Source organism: Oncorhynchus mykiss, chromosome 3 (genome assembly GCF_057628025.1).
Source record: "Oncorhynchus mykiss isolate SJ-2025 chromosome 3, ASM5762802v1, whole genome shotgun sequence".
In the NCBI taxonomy this organism is placed as follows: Eukaryota; Metazoa; Chordata; class Actinopteri; order Salmoniformes; family Salmonidae; genus Oncorhynchus; species Oncorhynchus mykiss.
Window position 1 is genome coordinate 4,890,552 of NC_143024.1, and position 15,981 is coordinate 4,906,532.

Sequence of the window (15,981 nt, forward strand, 5' to 3'; positions counted from 1 at the left end):
GCCGGGTGGAGATTATAACAGAACATGGCCAAGATGTTCAAATGTTCATAGATGACCAGCAGGATCCAATAATAATAATCCCAGTGGTTGTAGAGGGTGCAACAGGTCAGCACCTCAGGAGTAAATGTCAGTTGGCTTTTCATAGCTGATCATTAGAGTATCTTTACCGCTCCTGCTGTCTTTAGAGAGTTGAAAACAGCAGGTCTGGGACAGGTAGCACGTTCGGTGAACAGGTCAGGGTTTCATAGCCGCAGGCAGAACAGTTGAAACTGGAGCAGCAGCACGGCCAGGTAGACTGGAGACAGCAAGGAGTCATCATGCCAGGTAGTCCTGAGGCATGGTCCTAGGGCTCAGGTCCTCCGAGAGAGAAAGAGAGAAAAGGAGAGAGAGAATTAGAGCATACTTCAATTCACACAGGACACCGGATAAGACAGGAGAAATACTCCAGATATAACAGACTGACCCTAGCCCCCCGACACATAAACTACTGCAGCATAAATACTGGAGGCTAAGACAGGAGGGGTCAGGAGACACTGTGGCCCCATCCGAGGACATCCCCCGGACAGGGCCAAACAGGCAGGATATATTGCCAAAGCACAGCCCCCACACCACTAGAGGGATATCTTCAACCACCAACTTACCATCTTGAGACAAGTTTTTAATGTCCCGTTGGTAGGTTATACGTGCTCGTCTATTTGATTCTAATTTGATTCTACGTTGGCTAATAGGACTGATGGTAAATGTAGATCACCCTCTTTGAGACGGATCCTTACAAGGCACCCGGACCGTCGTCCACGACATCTCCGTCTTTTCCTCCTGCGAAATACGGGGGGATGAGGGCCCTGTTGGGGATGACGTCATCGTTTCCGTCCGACTCGTTGAAGAATTCCTCCGGTACGGGGTGAGTAATCGCTGCCCTGATTTCAAAGAAGCTCTTTTCGGTCATAAGACACCACGTCAGAAACATTATGTACAAAATAAGTTACAAATAACGCAAAAAATAAATCAATTTTAAATCCATTCAGCCGCTTTTCCTCTCTTCCATTCATCCTTCCTTTCATCTTTCCTTCTCTCCCTCTCTCTCTCCATCTCTTAAAACGGCAACATCTTCTCTATGCCCCATGGCAAAATGTGTACAATTGCAGAAAATTAACTCTATAAAGGCTCGTGAACGGCACAAGACAACTTACTGTTAATTAAAAAGTATAGAAAGGAGAGCGGTTGAAGATCTTTTCCTCATGAAATGAATTATGTGATGGCAGCAATAAAGCAATAACATCGTGTTTGAACTACTTACTGTATGTAGATGTGACTGTATCCAGTCTCTGAATAATGGCTCTACACTCGGAACTATTTATTATGTAACCATTTACCCCAAGCCTAGAAAGCCGGTGCACTCTGTCCCACCCTCTCTTTCCTCCCTCTTTTTTTCGGCGTGTTTCAGAATGGCTACTCGCAAGGAAACACCGTCGACACCAACCGCCCCGATGGCTTCCACGTCTCCGGGAGCAACTTTAGATTCACCCGTGAAACAGATTCAGATCGAAGGGCTGGTGAGTTAAATACGAGGTTATTTCTGTCCGTTTTTGGAGGCTGTGGGACCCGGATAGACTGGCTGGAAAGTGTGGCTATGCTAGTTAGCGTTAGCATCATGGCGGACACAAGCGGGATGTATGGAATGTGTCCTAACTGTTAAATGTGGTCGGATAGTATCGCTGTCTGTACTATTTGTTGTTGTGACAATAAAAAGCCCGATTTACCAGACATTAACACCAGGGTCTTGTTGCTAACGTTAAATGTGGTTAGTACTGCCATACTGTGTTGGATCTTCTCTAGCCATCTTGTCTCAAGAGGACCACAATGAAAATAATCCCGTTAACCTCGATTTTATTCATGTGCATGTATAAGGCTTTTAAGTTTTATGTGTGCTTGTTTTTTTTTTTTTTTTAATGGTCGAATTAATAAACTAAACCAAAATACTTTTTTTTTCATGTAGAAAAGGATAGTGACGTCACTCCTGCCATACTGCTGAAAATCCATCTCAGACTATGTAGTTAAACAGGGGTGGACAAGTACCCCGTTTTCATACTTGAGTAAATGTAGACCTCTTAAAAGAAAATGACTCAAGTAAGTCACCCAGTAAAATACTACAAGAGTAAAAGTCTTAAAGTATTTGGTTTAAAATGTACTTTGATAAGTATCAAAAGTTAAAGTATACATTTAAAATGTCTTATATTTAGAGAACCAGAAGACACAATGTTCTTGTTTTTTACATTTACTGATAGCCAGGGTCACAGTTCAACTCTCACACATAATTTACAAACGAAGCGTTTGTGTTTAGTGAGTCCTCCAGATCAGAGGCAGTAGGGATGACCAGGGATGTTCTCTGTTTAGTGAGTCCTCCAGATCAGAGGCAGTAGGGATGACCAGGGATGTTCTCTGTTTAGTGAGTCCTCCAGATCAGAGACAGTAGGGATGACCAGGGATGTTCTCTGTTTAGTGAGTCCTCCAGATCAGAGGCAGTAGGGATGACCAGGGATGTTCTCTGTTTAGTGAGTCCTCCAGATCAGAGACAGTAGGGATGACCAGGGATGTTCTCTGTTTAGTGAGTCCTCCAGATCAGAGGCAGTAGGGATGACCAGGGATGTTCTCTGTTTAGTGAGTCCTCCAGATCAGAGGCAGTAGGGACGACCAGGGATGTTCTCTGTTTAGTGAGTCCTCCAGATCAGAGGCAGTAGGGACGACCAGGGATGTTCTCTGTTTAGTGAGTCCTCCAGATCAGAGGCAGTAGGGATGACCAGGGATGTTCTCTGTTTAGTGAGTCCTCCAGATCAGAGGCAGTAGGGATGACCAGGGATGTTCTCTGTTTAGTGAGTCCTCCAGATCAGAGGCAGTAGGGATGACCAGGGATGTTCTCTGTTTAGTGAGTCCTCCAGATCAGAGGCAGTAGTGATGACCAGGGATGTTCTCTGTTTAGTGAGTCCTCCAGATCAGAGGCAGTAGGGATGACCAGGGATGTTCTCTGTTTAGTGAATCCTCCAGATCAGAGGCTAGTAGGGATGGACCAGGGATGTTCTCTGTTTAGAGAGTCCTCCAGATCAGAGGCAGTAGGGATGACCAGGGATGTTCTCTGTTTAGTGAGTCCTCCAGATCAGAGGCAGTAGGGATGGACCAGGGATGTTCTCTGTTTAGTGAGTCCTCCAGATCAGAGGCAGTAGGGATGACCAGGGATGTTCTCTGTTTAGTGAGTCCTCCAGATCAGAGGCTAGTAGGGATGACCAGGGATGTTCTCTGTTTAGTGAGTCCTCCAGATCAGAGGCTAGTAGGGATGACCAGGGATGTTCTCTGTTTAGTGAGTCCTCCAGATCAGAGGCTAGTAGGGATGACCAGGGATGTTCTCTGTTTAGTGAGTCCTCCAGATCAGAGGCAGTAGGGATGTCCAGGGATGCTCTTTTGGTAAGTGCGTAAATTAGACAATTTCCTGTCCTGCTAAGCATTCAAAATGTAACGAATAATTTTGGGTTTCAGGGAAAATGTAAAAAGTACATTATTTTATTTAAGAATGTAGTGGAGTAAAACCTAAAGTTGTAAAAAATATAAATAGTTAATTACAGATACCCCCAAAAACTTCATAAGTACTTTACACCACTAGTAGTTAGTCTGTAGAAATAACTGGGAGCGTAGACACAGTTCACTAACTGGGAGCGTAGACACAGTTCACTAACTGGGAGCGTAGACACAGTTCACTAACTGGGAGCGTAGACACAGTTCACTAACTGGGAGCGTAGACACAGTTCACTAACTGGGAGCGTAGACACAGTTCACTAACTGGGAGCGTAGACACAGTTCACTAACTGGGAGCGTAGACACAGTTCACTAACTGGGAGCGTAGACACAGTTCACTAACTGGGAGCGTAGACACAGTTCACTAACTGGGAGCGTAGACACAGTTCACTAACTGGGAGCGTAGACACAGTTCACTAACTGGGAGCGTAGACACAGTTCACTAACTGGGAGCGTAGACACAGTTCACTAACTGGGAGCGTAGACACAGTTCACTAACTGGGAGCGTAGACACAGTTCACTAACTGGGAGCGTAGACACAGTTCACTAACTGGGAGCGTAGACACAGTTCACTAACTGGGAGCGTAGACACAGTTCACTAACTGGGAGCGTAGACACAGTTCACTAACTGGGAGCGTAGACACAGTTCACTAACTGGGAGCGTAGACACAGTTCACTAACTGGGAGCGTAGACACAGTTCACTAACTGGGAGCGTAGACACAGTTCACTAACTGGGAGCGTAGACACAGTTCACTAACTGGGAGCGTAGACACAGTTCACTAACTGGGAGCGTAGACACAGTTCACTAACTGGGAGCGTAGACACAGTTCACTAACTGGGAGCGTAGACACAGTTCACTAACTGGGAGCGTAGACACAGTTCACTAACTGGGAGCGTAGACACAGTTAAAAGAGAGATGTTGCCATGTCTGTCAATTTGAGGCACATTCATGTTCAGGCGTCAAACAAAACACAGGACTGACAGTCAGTGCCAGAAGTGGCCCCTGCTGTGTCCACAGTACAAAACACAGGACTCAAACAAACAAAAAAGCTCACAAATGAACTGGAAAAACAGAAATAACAGATTTGCATCTAGGCTACATTTACCTTTTCTCCTGCACTACCTCCGTTTTGCCAACAGAGGGCGACGTTGTTTTACTGCTAGTGAAATCTCCTAATCAATCTGCAGTAGAAAAAAATAAAGAACTAGTTTTTTTTTTTATGCTTCACGTTTTAATCAGAGGAGAGGAGAGGAACTTGACCGGGCAGCTGCTGCTAGAACACGATTTGATCGTCCTCGTTATAAATCAACAGCCAGACTAGAGGACTAAAAGGTTCAAATAAGAGTCTACTGTGTATGGTTTAATAAGTGCTTGGCTGGTTAGATACGAGGAGATTTGTTATGAAGAAATATGGACTCATTTTGGGAAATCATTGTCTGCTCGTATCTCAAATAGCACCCTATTCTCTAATATAGTTCACCGCAGGCCCTGGTCTAAAGTAGTGCACTATATAGGGAATAGGGCCCTGGTCTAAAGTAGTGCACTATATAGGGAATAGGGCCCTGGTCTAAAGTAGTGCACTATATAGGGAATAGGGCCCTGGTCTAAAGTAGTGCACTATATAGGGAATAGGGCCCTGGTCTAAAGTAGTGCTCTATATAGGGAATAGGGCCCTGGTCTAAAGTAGTGCACTATATAGGGAATAGGGCCCTGGTCTAAAGTAGTGCACTATATAGGGACTAGGGCCCTGGTCTAAAGTAGTGCACTATATAGGGAATAGGGCCCTGGTCTAAAGTAGTGCACTATATAGGGAATAGGGCCCTGGTCTAAAGTAGTGCACTATGTAGGGAATAGGGCCCTGGTCTAAAGTAGTGCACTATATAGGGACTAGGGCCCTGGTCTAAAGTAGTGCACTATATAGGGAATAGGGCCCTGGTCTAAAGTAGTGCACTATATAGGGACTAGGGCCCTGGTCTAAAGTAGTGCACTATATAGGGAATAGGGCCCTGGTCTAAAGTAGTGCACTATATAGGGACTAGGGCCCTGGTCTAAAGTAGTGCACTATATAGGGAATAGGGCCCTGGTCTAAAGTAGTGCACTATATAGGGAATAGGGCCCTGGTCTATAGTAGTACCACTATATAGGGAATAGGGCCCTGGTCTAAAGTAGTTCGCTATATAGGGAATAGGGCCCTGGTCTATAGTAGTGCACTATATAGGGAATAGGGCTCTGGTCTAAAGTAGTGCACTATGTAGGGAATAGGGTCCTGGTCTAAAGTAGTGCACTATATAGGGAATAGTGTCATTTAGGATTCAGCCTGTGTTTGTCTGTGAAATACACCGCATTCGTTCATTTTGGGGCTTCCGCGTGGCTCAGCGGTCTAAGGCACTGCAACTCGGTGTTAGAGGCGTCACTACAGGCCCTGGTTCGATCCCGGGCTGTATCACAGCCGGCCGTGATCGCAAGTCCCATAAGGCAACGCACAATTTGGCCCAACGGCGTCCCGGGTTAACGGAGGTTTTGGCCAGTGGCAGGCCGTCATTCGTAAATAAGAATTAACCGACTTGCCTGGTTGAGTAAAACATCTGACCCACCTGTGGTTGTTGCCTGCCTGGTGCTAGATTGAATCATTGTGGTTGCTGCCTGCCTGGTGCTAGATTGGATCATTGTGGTTGCTGCCTGCCTGGTGCTAGATTGGATCATTGTGAAGGCTGCCTGCCTAGTGCTAGATTGGATCATTGTGGTTGCTGCCTGCCTGGTGCTAGATTGGATCATTGTGAAGGCTGCCTGCCTAGTGCTAGATTGGATCATTGTGAAGGCTGCCTGCCTGGTGCTAGATTGGATCATTGTGGTTGCTGCCTGCCTGGTGCTAGATTGGATCATTGTGAAGGCTGCCTGCCTGGTGCTAGATTGGATCATTGTGGTTGCTGCCTGCCTGGTGCTAGATTGGATCATTGTGGTTGCTGCCTGCCTGGTGCTAGATTGGATCATTGTGGTTGCTGCCTGCCTGGTGCTAGATTGGATCATTGTGGTTGCTGCCTGCCTGGTGCTAGATTGGATCATTGTGAAGGCTGCATGCCTAGTGCTAGATTGGATCATTGTGAAGGCAGCCTGCCTGGTGCTAGATTGGATCATTGTGGTTGCTGCCTGCCTGGTGCTAGATTGGATCATTGTGAAGGCTGCCTGCCTGGTGCTAGATTGGATCATTGTGAAGGCTGCCTGCCTAGTGCTAGATTGGATCATTGTGAAGGCTGCCTGCCTGGTGCTAGATTGGATCATTGTGGTTGCTGCCTGCCTGGTGCTAGATTGGATCATTGTGGTTGCTGCCTGCCTGGTGCTAGATTGGATCATTGTGGTTGCTGCCTGCCTGGTGCTAGATTGGATCATTGTGAAGGCTGCATGCCTAGTGCTAGATTGGATCATTGTGAAGGCTGCCTGCCTGGTGCTAGATTGGATCATTGTGGTTGCTGCCTGCCTGGTGCTAGATTGGATCATTGTGAAGGCTGCCTGCCTGGTGCTAGATTGGATCATTGTGAAGGCTGCCTGCCTAGTGCTAGATTGGATCATTGTGAAGGCTGCCTGCCTGGTGCTAGATTGGATCATTGTGGTTGCTGCCTGCCTGGTGCTAGATTGGATCATTGTGGTTGCTGCCTGCCTGGTGCTAGATTGGATCATTGTGGTTGCTGCCTGCCTGGTGCTAGATTGGATCATTGTGGTTGCTGCCTGCCTGGTGCTAGATTGGATCATTGTGGTTGCTGCCTGCCTGGTGCTAGATTGGATCATTGTGAAGGCTGCCTGCCTGGTGCTAGATTGGATCATTGTGGTTGCTGCCTGCCTGGTGCTAGATTGGATCATTGTGGTTGCTGCCTGCCTGGTGCTAGATTGGATCATTGTGAAGGCTGCCTGCCTGGTGCTAGATTGGATCATTGTGAAGGCTGCCTGCCTGGTGCTAGATTGGATCATTCTGAAGGACAGTTATTCCCAGTGTCGCTAAACTATACTGGTACCCCCCCCTGTATATAGTCTCTATACTGGTACCCCCCCCCCCCCCCTGTATATAGTCTCTATACTGGTACCCCCCCCCCCTGTATATAGTCTCTATACTGGTACCCCCCCCCCCTGTATATAGTCTCTATACTGGTACCCCCCCCCCCCCTGTATATAGTCTCTATACTGGTACCCCCCCCTGTATATGGTCTCTATACTGGTACCCCCCTGTATATAGTCTCTATACTGGTACCCCCCCCCCCCCCCTGTATATAGTCTCTATACTGGTACCCCCTGTATATAGTCTCTATACTGGTACCCCCCCCCCCTGTATATAGTCTCTATACTGGTACCCCCTGTATATAGTCTCTATACTGGTACCCCCCACCCCCTGTATATAGTCTCTATACTGGTACCCCCCCCCTGTATATAGTCTCTATACTGGTACCCCCCCCTGTATATAGTCTCTATACTGGTACCCCCCCCTGTATATAGTCTGTATACTGGTACCCCCCCCCCCCCCTGTATATAGTCTCTATACTGGTACCCCCCCCCCCCCCCTGTATATAGTCTCTATACTGCTACCCCCCCCCTGTATATGGTCTCTATACTGGTACCCCCCCCCCCCCCCTGTATATAGTCTCTATACTGGTACCCCCCCCTGTATATAGTCTCTATACTGGTACCCCCCCCCCCTGTATATAGTCTCTATACTGGTACCCCCCCCCCCCCTGTATATAGTCTCTATACTGGTACCCCCTGTATATAGTCTCTATACTGGTACCCCCCCCCCCCCCTGTATATAGTCTCTATACTGGTACCCCCTGTATATAGTCTCTATACTGGTATCCCCCCCTGTTATAGTCTCTATACTGGTACCCCCTGTATATAGTCTCTATACTGGTACCCCCCCCCCCCTGTATATAGTCTCTATACTGGTACCCCCCCCCCCCCCTGTTATAGTCTCTTTACTGGTACCCCCTGTATATAGTCTCTATACTGGTACCCCCCCCCCCCCCCCCTGTATATAGTATAGAGAGTACCAGTAAAGAGACTATATACAGGGGGTGGGGGGTACCAGTATAGAGACTATATACAGGGGGGTACCAGTATAGAGACTATATACAGGGGGGGTACCAGTATAGAGACTATATACAGGGGGGGTACCAGTATAGAGACTATATACAGGGGGTGGGGGGTACCAGTATAGAGACTATATACAGGGGGGGTACCAGTATAGAGACTATATACAGGGGGGGGTACCAGTATAGAGACTATATACAGGGGGGGTACCAGTATAGAGACTATATACAGGGGGGGTACCAGTATAGAGACTATATACAGGGGGGGACCAGTATAGAGACTATATACAGGGGGGGGGGGTACCAGTATAGAGACTATATACAGGGGGGGGTACCAGTATAGAGACTATATACAGGGGGGTACCAGTATAGAGACTATATACAGGGGGGGTACCAGTATAGAGACTATATACAGGGGGTGGTACCAGTATAGAGTCAATATGTGGGGGCACCAGTTAGTCGAGGTAATATGTACATGTAGGCAGAGTTATTAAAGTGACTAGATGATAACAGAGAGTAGCAGCAGTGTAAAGATGAACCCTTAGGCAAAAAATGAAGAGTTAGGCCATTGATTTATAGACCTAATTACATTGGAGTTTCCTCTCTCTCCTCAATTTTCTCAGACAATTAGGCGAAGACGAGGGCTGTTTCCTCGTCTCCACTGCCTCCGCCTCATTGTTCTCCATCTCAACATGCTGGTTTCATTCAGTTATTATGCACATAGCAACATAGGGAAAGGTGCCAATTCCACAGTGCACTGAAAATGATGTTTCAGAACCGCGGACAGCGACCGTAATGACACGGGAGAAAGTGCTGTTGTTATAAAAACATAACATTAGACGGTGATTGGCGGCTGGCGTGGCTGAGGTTTTTCTATGTAGAGGGACTATCGGCAAAGCCAACGGAGAAGGGCAGGTGTCAGCCCCATATATTGGTCATTCTCTATTGATCAGCTTGGAGTCATACGATGAGTTTAACCAGCATTTTTTATTGTTGTTGCAATAGTCACTGATCTGGCTTTCAAGTCTATGAAAATGTCATTTTGTTGTTGTTGTGACAAACAGCATAAATCAGTGTTCATTGATACTCTTGTTTTCGTAGTGTCTGCTCTGAACTGCAGGTTTGAGGAATTGAGACATAAAGGTTATCAGTAGAAAGGTTAACTTGTCTATTACAGTAACATCATGTCTAAATGTGTTTTGGTGTCAATATGTCCCATTTCTGTTGGATCAAACCTCAAAATGTAACTAGCGAGTTGAAACCGCTTGTCAGACAGGAAGATGAGGCCAGGGGGAGGGGCTTGGCGTGAGAGGCCAGGGGGAGGGGCTTGGCGTGAGAGGCCAGGGGGAGGGGCTTGGCGTGGGGGGCCAGGGGGAGGGGCTTGGCGTGAGAGGCCAGGGGGAGGGGCTTGGCGTGAGAGGCCAGGGGGGAGGGGCTTGGCGTGAGAGGCCAGGGGGAGGGGCTTGGCGTGAGAGGCCAGGGGGGAGGGGCTTGGCGTGAGAGGCCAGGGGGGAGGGGCTTGGCGTGAGAGGCCAGGGGGGGGGGCTTGGTGTGAGAGGCCGGGGGGGAGGGGCTTGGTGTGAGAGGCCGGGGGGGAGGGGCTTGATGTGTGTGTAAACCTTAGAGGAAGAGGCGATGCGAGAGGTTTTACTCTCGCTAAAATCTGTCCACAATAAAGGCCAATGTGTTTCTATGGGGCTATTTCTGGACCTAAGCTTGTCGCCTGTCTTCCCTCCTTTGGGTCAACGAGTCCCATTGTTAGGGGCGGAGACGTGCATCTCTTCAATATATACAGATCTTTGTTCAGTTCAGATAAATGGTGCCAGTCAAGTTTGGACCCCTACTCAGGGGTTTTTCTTTATTTGTTAAAACCATTTTCTACTTTGTAGAATAATAGTGAAGACATGAAAACTATGACAAAATATATTTTAGATTCTTCAAAGTAGGCTCCCTTTGCCATGATGACAGCTTTGCACACTCTTGGCATTCTCATTCACTGGCAGTGTATATCGTGAATCACCCATCAGTCTGAAAAAATGTAGCTATAATTTTTAGGTCAGTCATGTGGCCCTCCACGGCAGCCGTGTGGCCCGGCCCTCCACGGCTCTCCACCGAGGCCCTTGCCAGCCTTACCAACAGTTCTATTGAGCGTTGCACCAGGTTAACAGGTCATCGGGGTGGAGGCCTCAGTCAGCTACTTCAGATGCTTGGCACGTACAAACATTCCACATCGTAGATCCTGAGTCACTCACATCCAGGCGACTCAAAGCTCACGTTTTATTTCTGACATCGTGTTGCCTTTACCTTCAGAATGTGTTATTGTGTCTGTGGGGCTCATGATTTATGGCCTGGAATTGAGGATGGAAGTCAGCAGGGTTTTCACCTACGATTTCATAATTTTTTTTTGTTTGTTTGTTGCGTGATTCAATTTTAAACCTGTTTTTGATTTTTACAATTTTAGTGCCCACACACATATCAATCTTCTCCACATGAAGTTTGCTGCCACCAGCTGTTGAGCAAGATCGATCTGAGGTAGAAGAGAAACCTACCTAATAAAGTCCAACAGGCTTTACTTGCAATACCTAATGGTATTTATATGAAGCCTGAATATCATCACAAAGCCACTACTAGCTGATTTTTAACCCGCAGTCCTTCAGGAGATGTGGGACGATCGATCTGTCACGGTTCCAGCTCTGTTGTGACGCTCCATAATTTTAGTTTTTGAGACGTGATGGAAGGATTGGTGTGGCTGGGTGAAGGTTTAGAATACGAGACGTGATGGAAGGCTGGGTGAAGGTTTAGAATACGTGACGTGATGGAAGGATTGGTGAAGGTTTAGAATACGAGACGTGATGGAAGGATTGGTGTGGCTGGGTGAAGGTTTAGAATGCGTGACGTGATGGAAGGATGGGTGAAGGTTTAGAATACGAGACGTGATGGAAGGATTGGTGAAGGTTTAGAATACGAGACGTGATGGAAGGATTGGTGAAGGTTTAGAATACGAGACGTGATGGAAGGATTGGTGAAGGTTTAGAATACGAGACGTGATGGAAGGATTGGTGTGGCTGGGTGAAGGTTTAGAATACGTGACGTGATGGAAGGATTGGTGTGGCTGGGTGAAGGTTTAGAATACGAGACGTGATGGAAGGATTGGTGTGGCTGGGTGAAGGTTTAGAATACGAGACGTGATGGAAGGACTGGTGTGGCTGGGTGAAGGTTTAGAATACGAGACGTGGACGTGATGGAAGGATTGGTGTGGCTGGGTGAAGGTTTAGAATACGTGACGTGATGGAAGGATTGATGTGGCTGGGTGAAGGTTTAGAATGAGTGTTGACAGACTTTAATCTGACCCGGTGGCTTTGAGAGAGGAAAGAAGGACGTTTGCAGCAGTGATAGAGGGGGAATAGGCCTTTAAAAGGTGTCCGTTCTGTCCCTATAAAACATGGACGAAATCCAGACTTTTTTTCAACAATATAAAACAAATCTATTGAACTTGGGAATCAAGTAAATGTATTGAAAATAAATGCTGCGTCCCGAGTCTTACCACTTAACGTAGCCGTTAGCGATGATGCTAACGAAAAGCCTTCTGGTAGATTAAAAGTCCCCCCCCCCCAAAAAAAACCTTCTCAATTAAATGTTAAGTACGAAGTAGCCAATGTTCACCTGGCAGAATGACCTCGTGAATATTTTAATATATGCAGTGGGTTTTCTGTCACCTGGCAGAATGACCTCGTGAATATTTTAATATATGCAGTAGGTTTTCTGTCACCTGGCAGAATGACCTCGTGAATATTTTAATATATGCAGAGGGTTTTCTGTCTCCTGGCAGAATGACACCATGAATATTTTTATATATGCAGAGGGTTTTCTGTCACCTGGCAGAATGACCTCGTGAATATTTTAATATATGCAGAGGGTTTTCTGTCTCCTGGCAGAATGACCTCGTGAATATTTTAATATATGCAGAGGGTTTTCTGTCACCTGGCAGAATGACCTCATTAATATTTTAATATATGCAGAGGGTTTTCTGTCACCTGGCAGAATGACCTCGTGAATATTTTAATATATGCAGAGGGTTTTCTGTCACCTGGCAGAATGACCTCGTGAATATTTTAATATATGCAGAGGGTTTTCTGTCACCTGGCAGAATGACCTCGTGAATATTTTAATATATGCAGAGGGCTCCCTGGTCTGTTATTCCCCATGACCTCATGAATATTTTAATATATGCAGAGGGTTTTCTGTCACCTGGCAGAATGACCTCGTGAATATTTTAATATATGCAGAGGGTTTTCTGTCACCTGGCAGAATGACCTCATTAATATTTTAATATATGCAGAGGGTTTTCTGTCTCCTGGCAGAATGACCTCATGAATATTTTAATATATGCAGTGGGTTTTCTGTCACCTGGCAGAATGACCTCGTGAATATTTTAATATATGCAGAGGGTTTTCTGTCACCTGGCAGAATGACCTCATTAATATTTTAATATATGCAGAGGGTTTTCTGTCTCCTGGCAGAATGACCTCATGAATATTTTAATATATGCAGAGGGTTTTCTGTCTCCTGGCAGAATGACCTCATGAATATTTTAATATATGCAGAGGGTTTTCTGTCTCCTGGCAGAATGACCTCGTGAATATTTTAATATATGCAGAGGGTTTTCTGTCACCTGGCAGAATGACCTCGTGAATATTTTAATATATGCAGAGGGTTTTCTGTCACCTGGCAGAATGACCTCATGAATATTTTAATATATGCAGAGGGTTTTCTGTCACCTGGCAGAATGACCTCGTGAATATTTTAATATATGCAGAGGGTTTTCTGTCACCTGGCAGAATGACCTCGTGAATATTTGAATATATGCAGAGGGTTTTCTGTTCAGACCCCTCTTGTTGGTGGAGAGCACATTATACACTTTTATAACTTTGATTTCCGGCAATTCTGTGTATTTATTTTACCATCGAGTGTAGATGTTATTTTTGTTGCAATTTTTAAAGCCCCTTTTCCTGCGATTCTACATATTTCGCAGTGTGTGTGTGTTCATGTGATATTTCAGAGACTCCCAACATTCTTCGGTGCCCCGGGAACAGTGGGTTAACTGCCTTGCTCAGGGGCAGAAGGACACATTTTCACCTTGTCCGCTCGGGGATTCGATCCAGCAACCTCTAACCACTGGGCTACCTGCCCGCATCTTAGGACTCCCCCTGGTCTGTTATTCCCCATGGCTCCCTGGTCTGTTATTCCCCATGGTTCCCTGGTCTGTTATTCCCCATGGCTCCCTGGTCTGTTATTCCCCATGGCTCCCTGGTCTGTTATTCCCCATGGCTCCCTGGTCTGTTATTCCCCATGGTTCCCTGGTCTGTTATTCCCCATGGTTCCCTGGTCTGTTATTCCCCATGGTTCCCCATGGCTCCCTCGTCTGTTATTCCCCATGGTTCCACATTGGCTCCCTGGTCTGTTATTCCCCATGGTTCCCCATGGCTCCCTCGTCTGTTATTCCCCATGGTTCCACATTGGCTCCCTGGTCTGTTATTCCCCATGGCTCCCTGGTCTGTTATTCCCCATGGCTCCCTGGTCTGTTATTCCCCATGGCTCCCTGGTCTGTTATTCCCCATGGCTCCCTGGTCTGTTATTCCCCATGGCTCCCTGGTCTGTTATTCCCCATGGCTCCCTGGTCTGTTATTCCCCATGGCTCCCTGGTCTGTTATTCCCCATGGTTCCACATTGGCTCCCTGGTATTAATAACCAGTAGGGTGCCTCAACCTCTCCTCTGTTCCAGCAGTGTGAGATTGTCTGTTGGTCTTGACCTGCTTCTGCTCTTATCAATGTGATTTATGAAGAACTCTTGTGACTTGTTGTTTTTCAGCTTGTTACTCTTGTTTTATTCACACCGTTGTCCTTCTTTATCTTCCACTTATCTTCCTCGTCTCCGGTGTGTTCTCTCTAGAACAACACGAGCGCTAAAGGTCTCTGACCCGTCATCCCTCCATGGTGTCTATTTTTATGTTTATGTTTATTTCACTTTTATATAACCAAGCAAGGCCAGTTGAGAACAAGTTCTCATTTACGACTGCGACCTGGCCCAGAATAAAGCAAAGCAGCGACACACAACAAACAACAACAACAGAGTTACACATGGAATAAACAAACACACAGTCAATAACACAGTAGACATAAAATCTATATACAGTGAGTGGAAATGAGGTGAGATTAGGGAGGTGAGGCAATAAATAGGCCGTAGTGGTGAAGTAATTACAATTTAGCAGTTAAACACTGGAGTGATGAATGTGCAAGTAGAGATACTGGGGTGCAAAGGATACAAATACAAGTAACACTATGGGGATGAGGTAGTTAGATGGGCTATTTACAAATGGGCTATGTACAGGTGGGCTATGTACAGGTGCAGTGATCTGTGACAGCTGGTGCTTAAAAGCTAGTGAGGGAGATATGAGTCTCCAGCTTCAGAGATTTTTGCAGTTCGTTCCAGTCATTGGCAGCAGTGAACTTGATGGAGAGGCGGCCAAAGTAGGATTTGGCTTTGGGGGTGACCAGTGAGATATACCTGCTGGAGCGCCTGCTACGGGTGGTTGCTGCTATGGTGACCAGTGAGATATACCTGCTGGAGCGCGTGCTACGGGTGGGTGTTGCTATGGTGACCAGTGAGATATACCTGCTGGAGCGCGTGCTACGGGTGGGTGCTGCTATGGTGACCAGTGAGATATACCTGCTGGAGCGCGTGCTACGGGTGGCTGTCCACACAGTCAGGATTGTTCCCTGAGTCTAGTGGAGACCAATAATCCTCTATAGTGTCTGGCTTGGTCCAGTTTCTGACCAAATACTTTGTCTTGCCCTTTTTCTGAAATTCTCTCTCTCTCTCTCTTTTCTTCCCCCCCCAGGTGGTCCTGAAGATGATCAAGCATTACCAGGAGGAGGGTCAGGGTAGTGAGGTGGTTCAGGGTGTACTACTGGGCCTGGTAGTGGAGGACAGGTTAGAGATCACCAACTGTTTCCCCTTCCCCCAACACACCGAGGACGACGCCGACTTTGACGAAGGTACGTGAGAACATCGGGTTTGTGCTTCGAATTGGAAAACCTACTGCTATTCTGTGTGTGTGTGTGTGTGTGTGTGTGTCCTTCAGTGTGTGTGTGTCCTTCAGTGTGTGTGTGTGTGTGTGTGTACTCTGAATGTTCAGTGTTTCTCATTATGTCTCCCGTGTGTCAGTCAGTACCTCATCAGAGATCATTCCTCTGACCGCAGCCCCTGCTGCTTTCTGTATCAAACCCTGTTTCTCCGGGCAGCTTGTTGGCACACAGTCCAACTGACTGACAGGCAGAGTCTGACC

The 15,981-nt window shown here is 46.8% G+C and overlaps 1 protein-coding gene across 2 annotated transcripts in view; it reads left to right on the forward strand.

Annotated features, from left to right (window-relative positions):
* Positions 1-872: 872 nt before the first annotated feature.
* LOC149984277 (eukaryotic translation initiation factor 3 subunit H) overlaps positions 873-15,981 on the forward strand; it is a 94,556-nt gene continuing 79,447 nt past the window's right edge. Inside the window, exons 1-2 of one of the 2 annotated variants that reach the window (XM_090219645.1) lie at positions 873-1,553; positions 15,535-15,691. In XM_090219645.1, coding sequence (XP_090075771.1) covers positions 1,446-1,553; positions 15,535-15,691 — 265 coding nt within the window. In that variant the 5' untranslated portion in view covers positions 873-1,445. The remainder of the gene's footprint in view (positions 1,554-15,534; positions 15,692-15,981) is intronic. The other variant, XR_016491660.1, reaches the window with a different exon arrangement.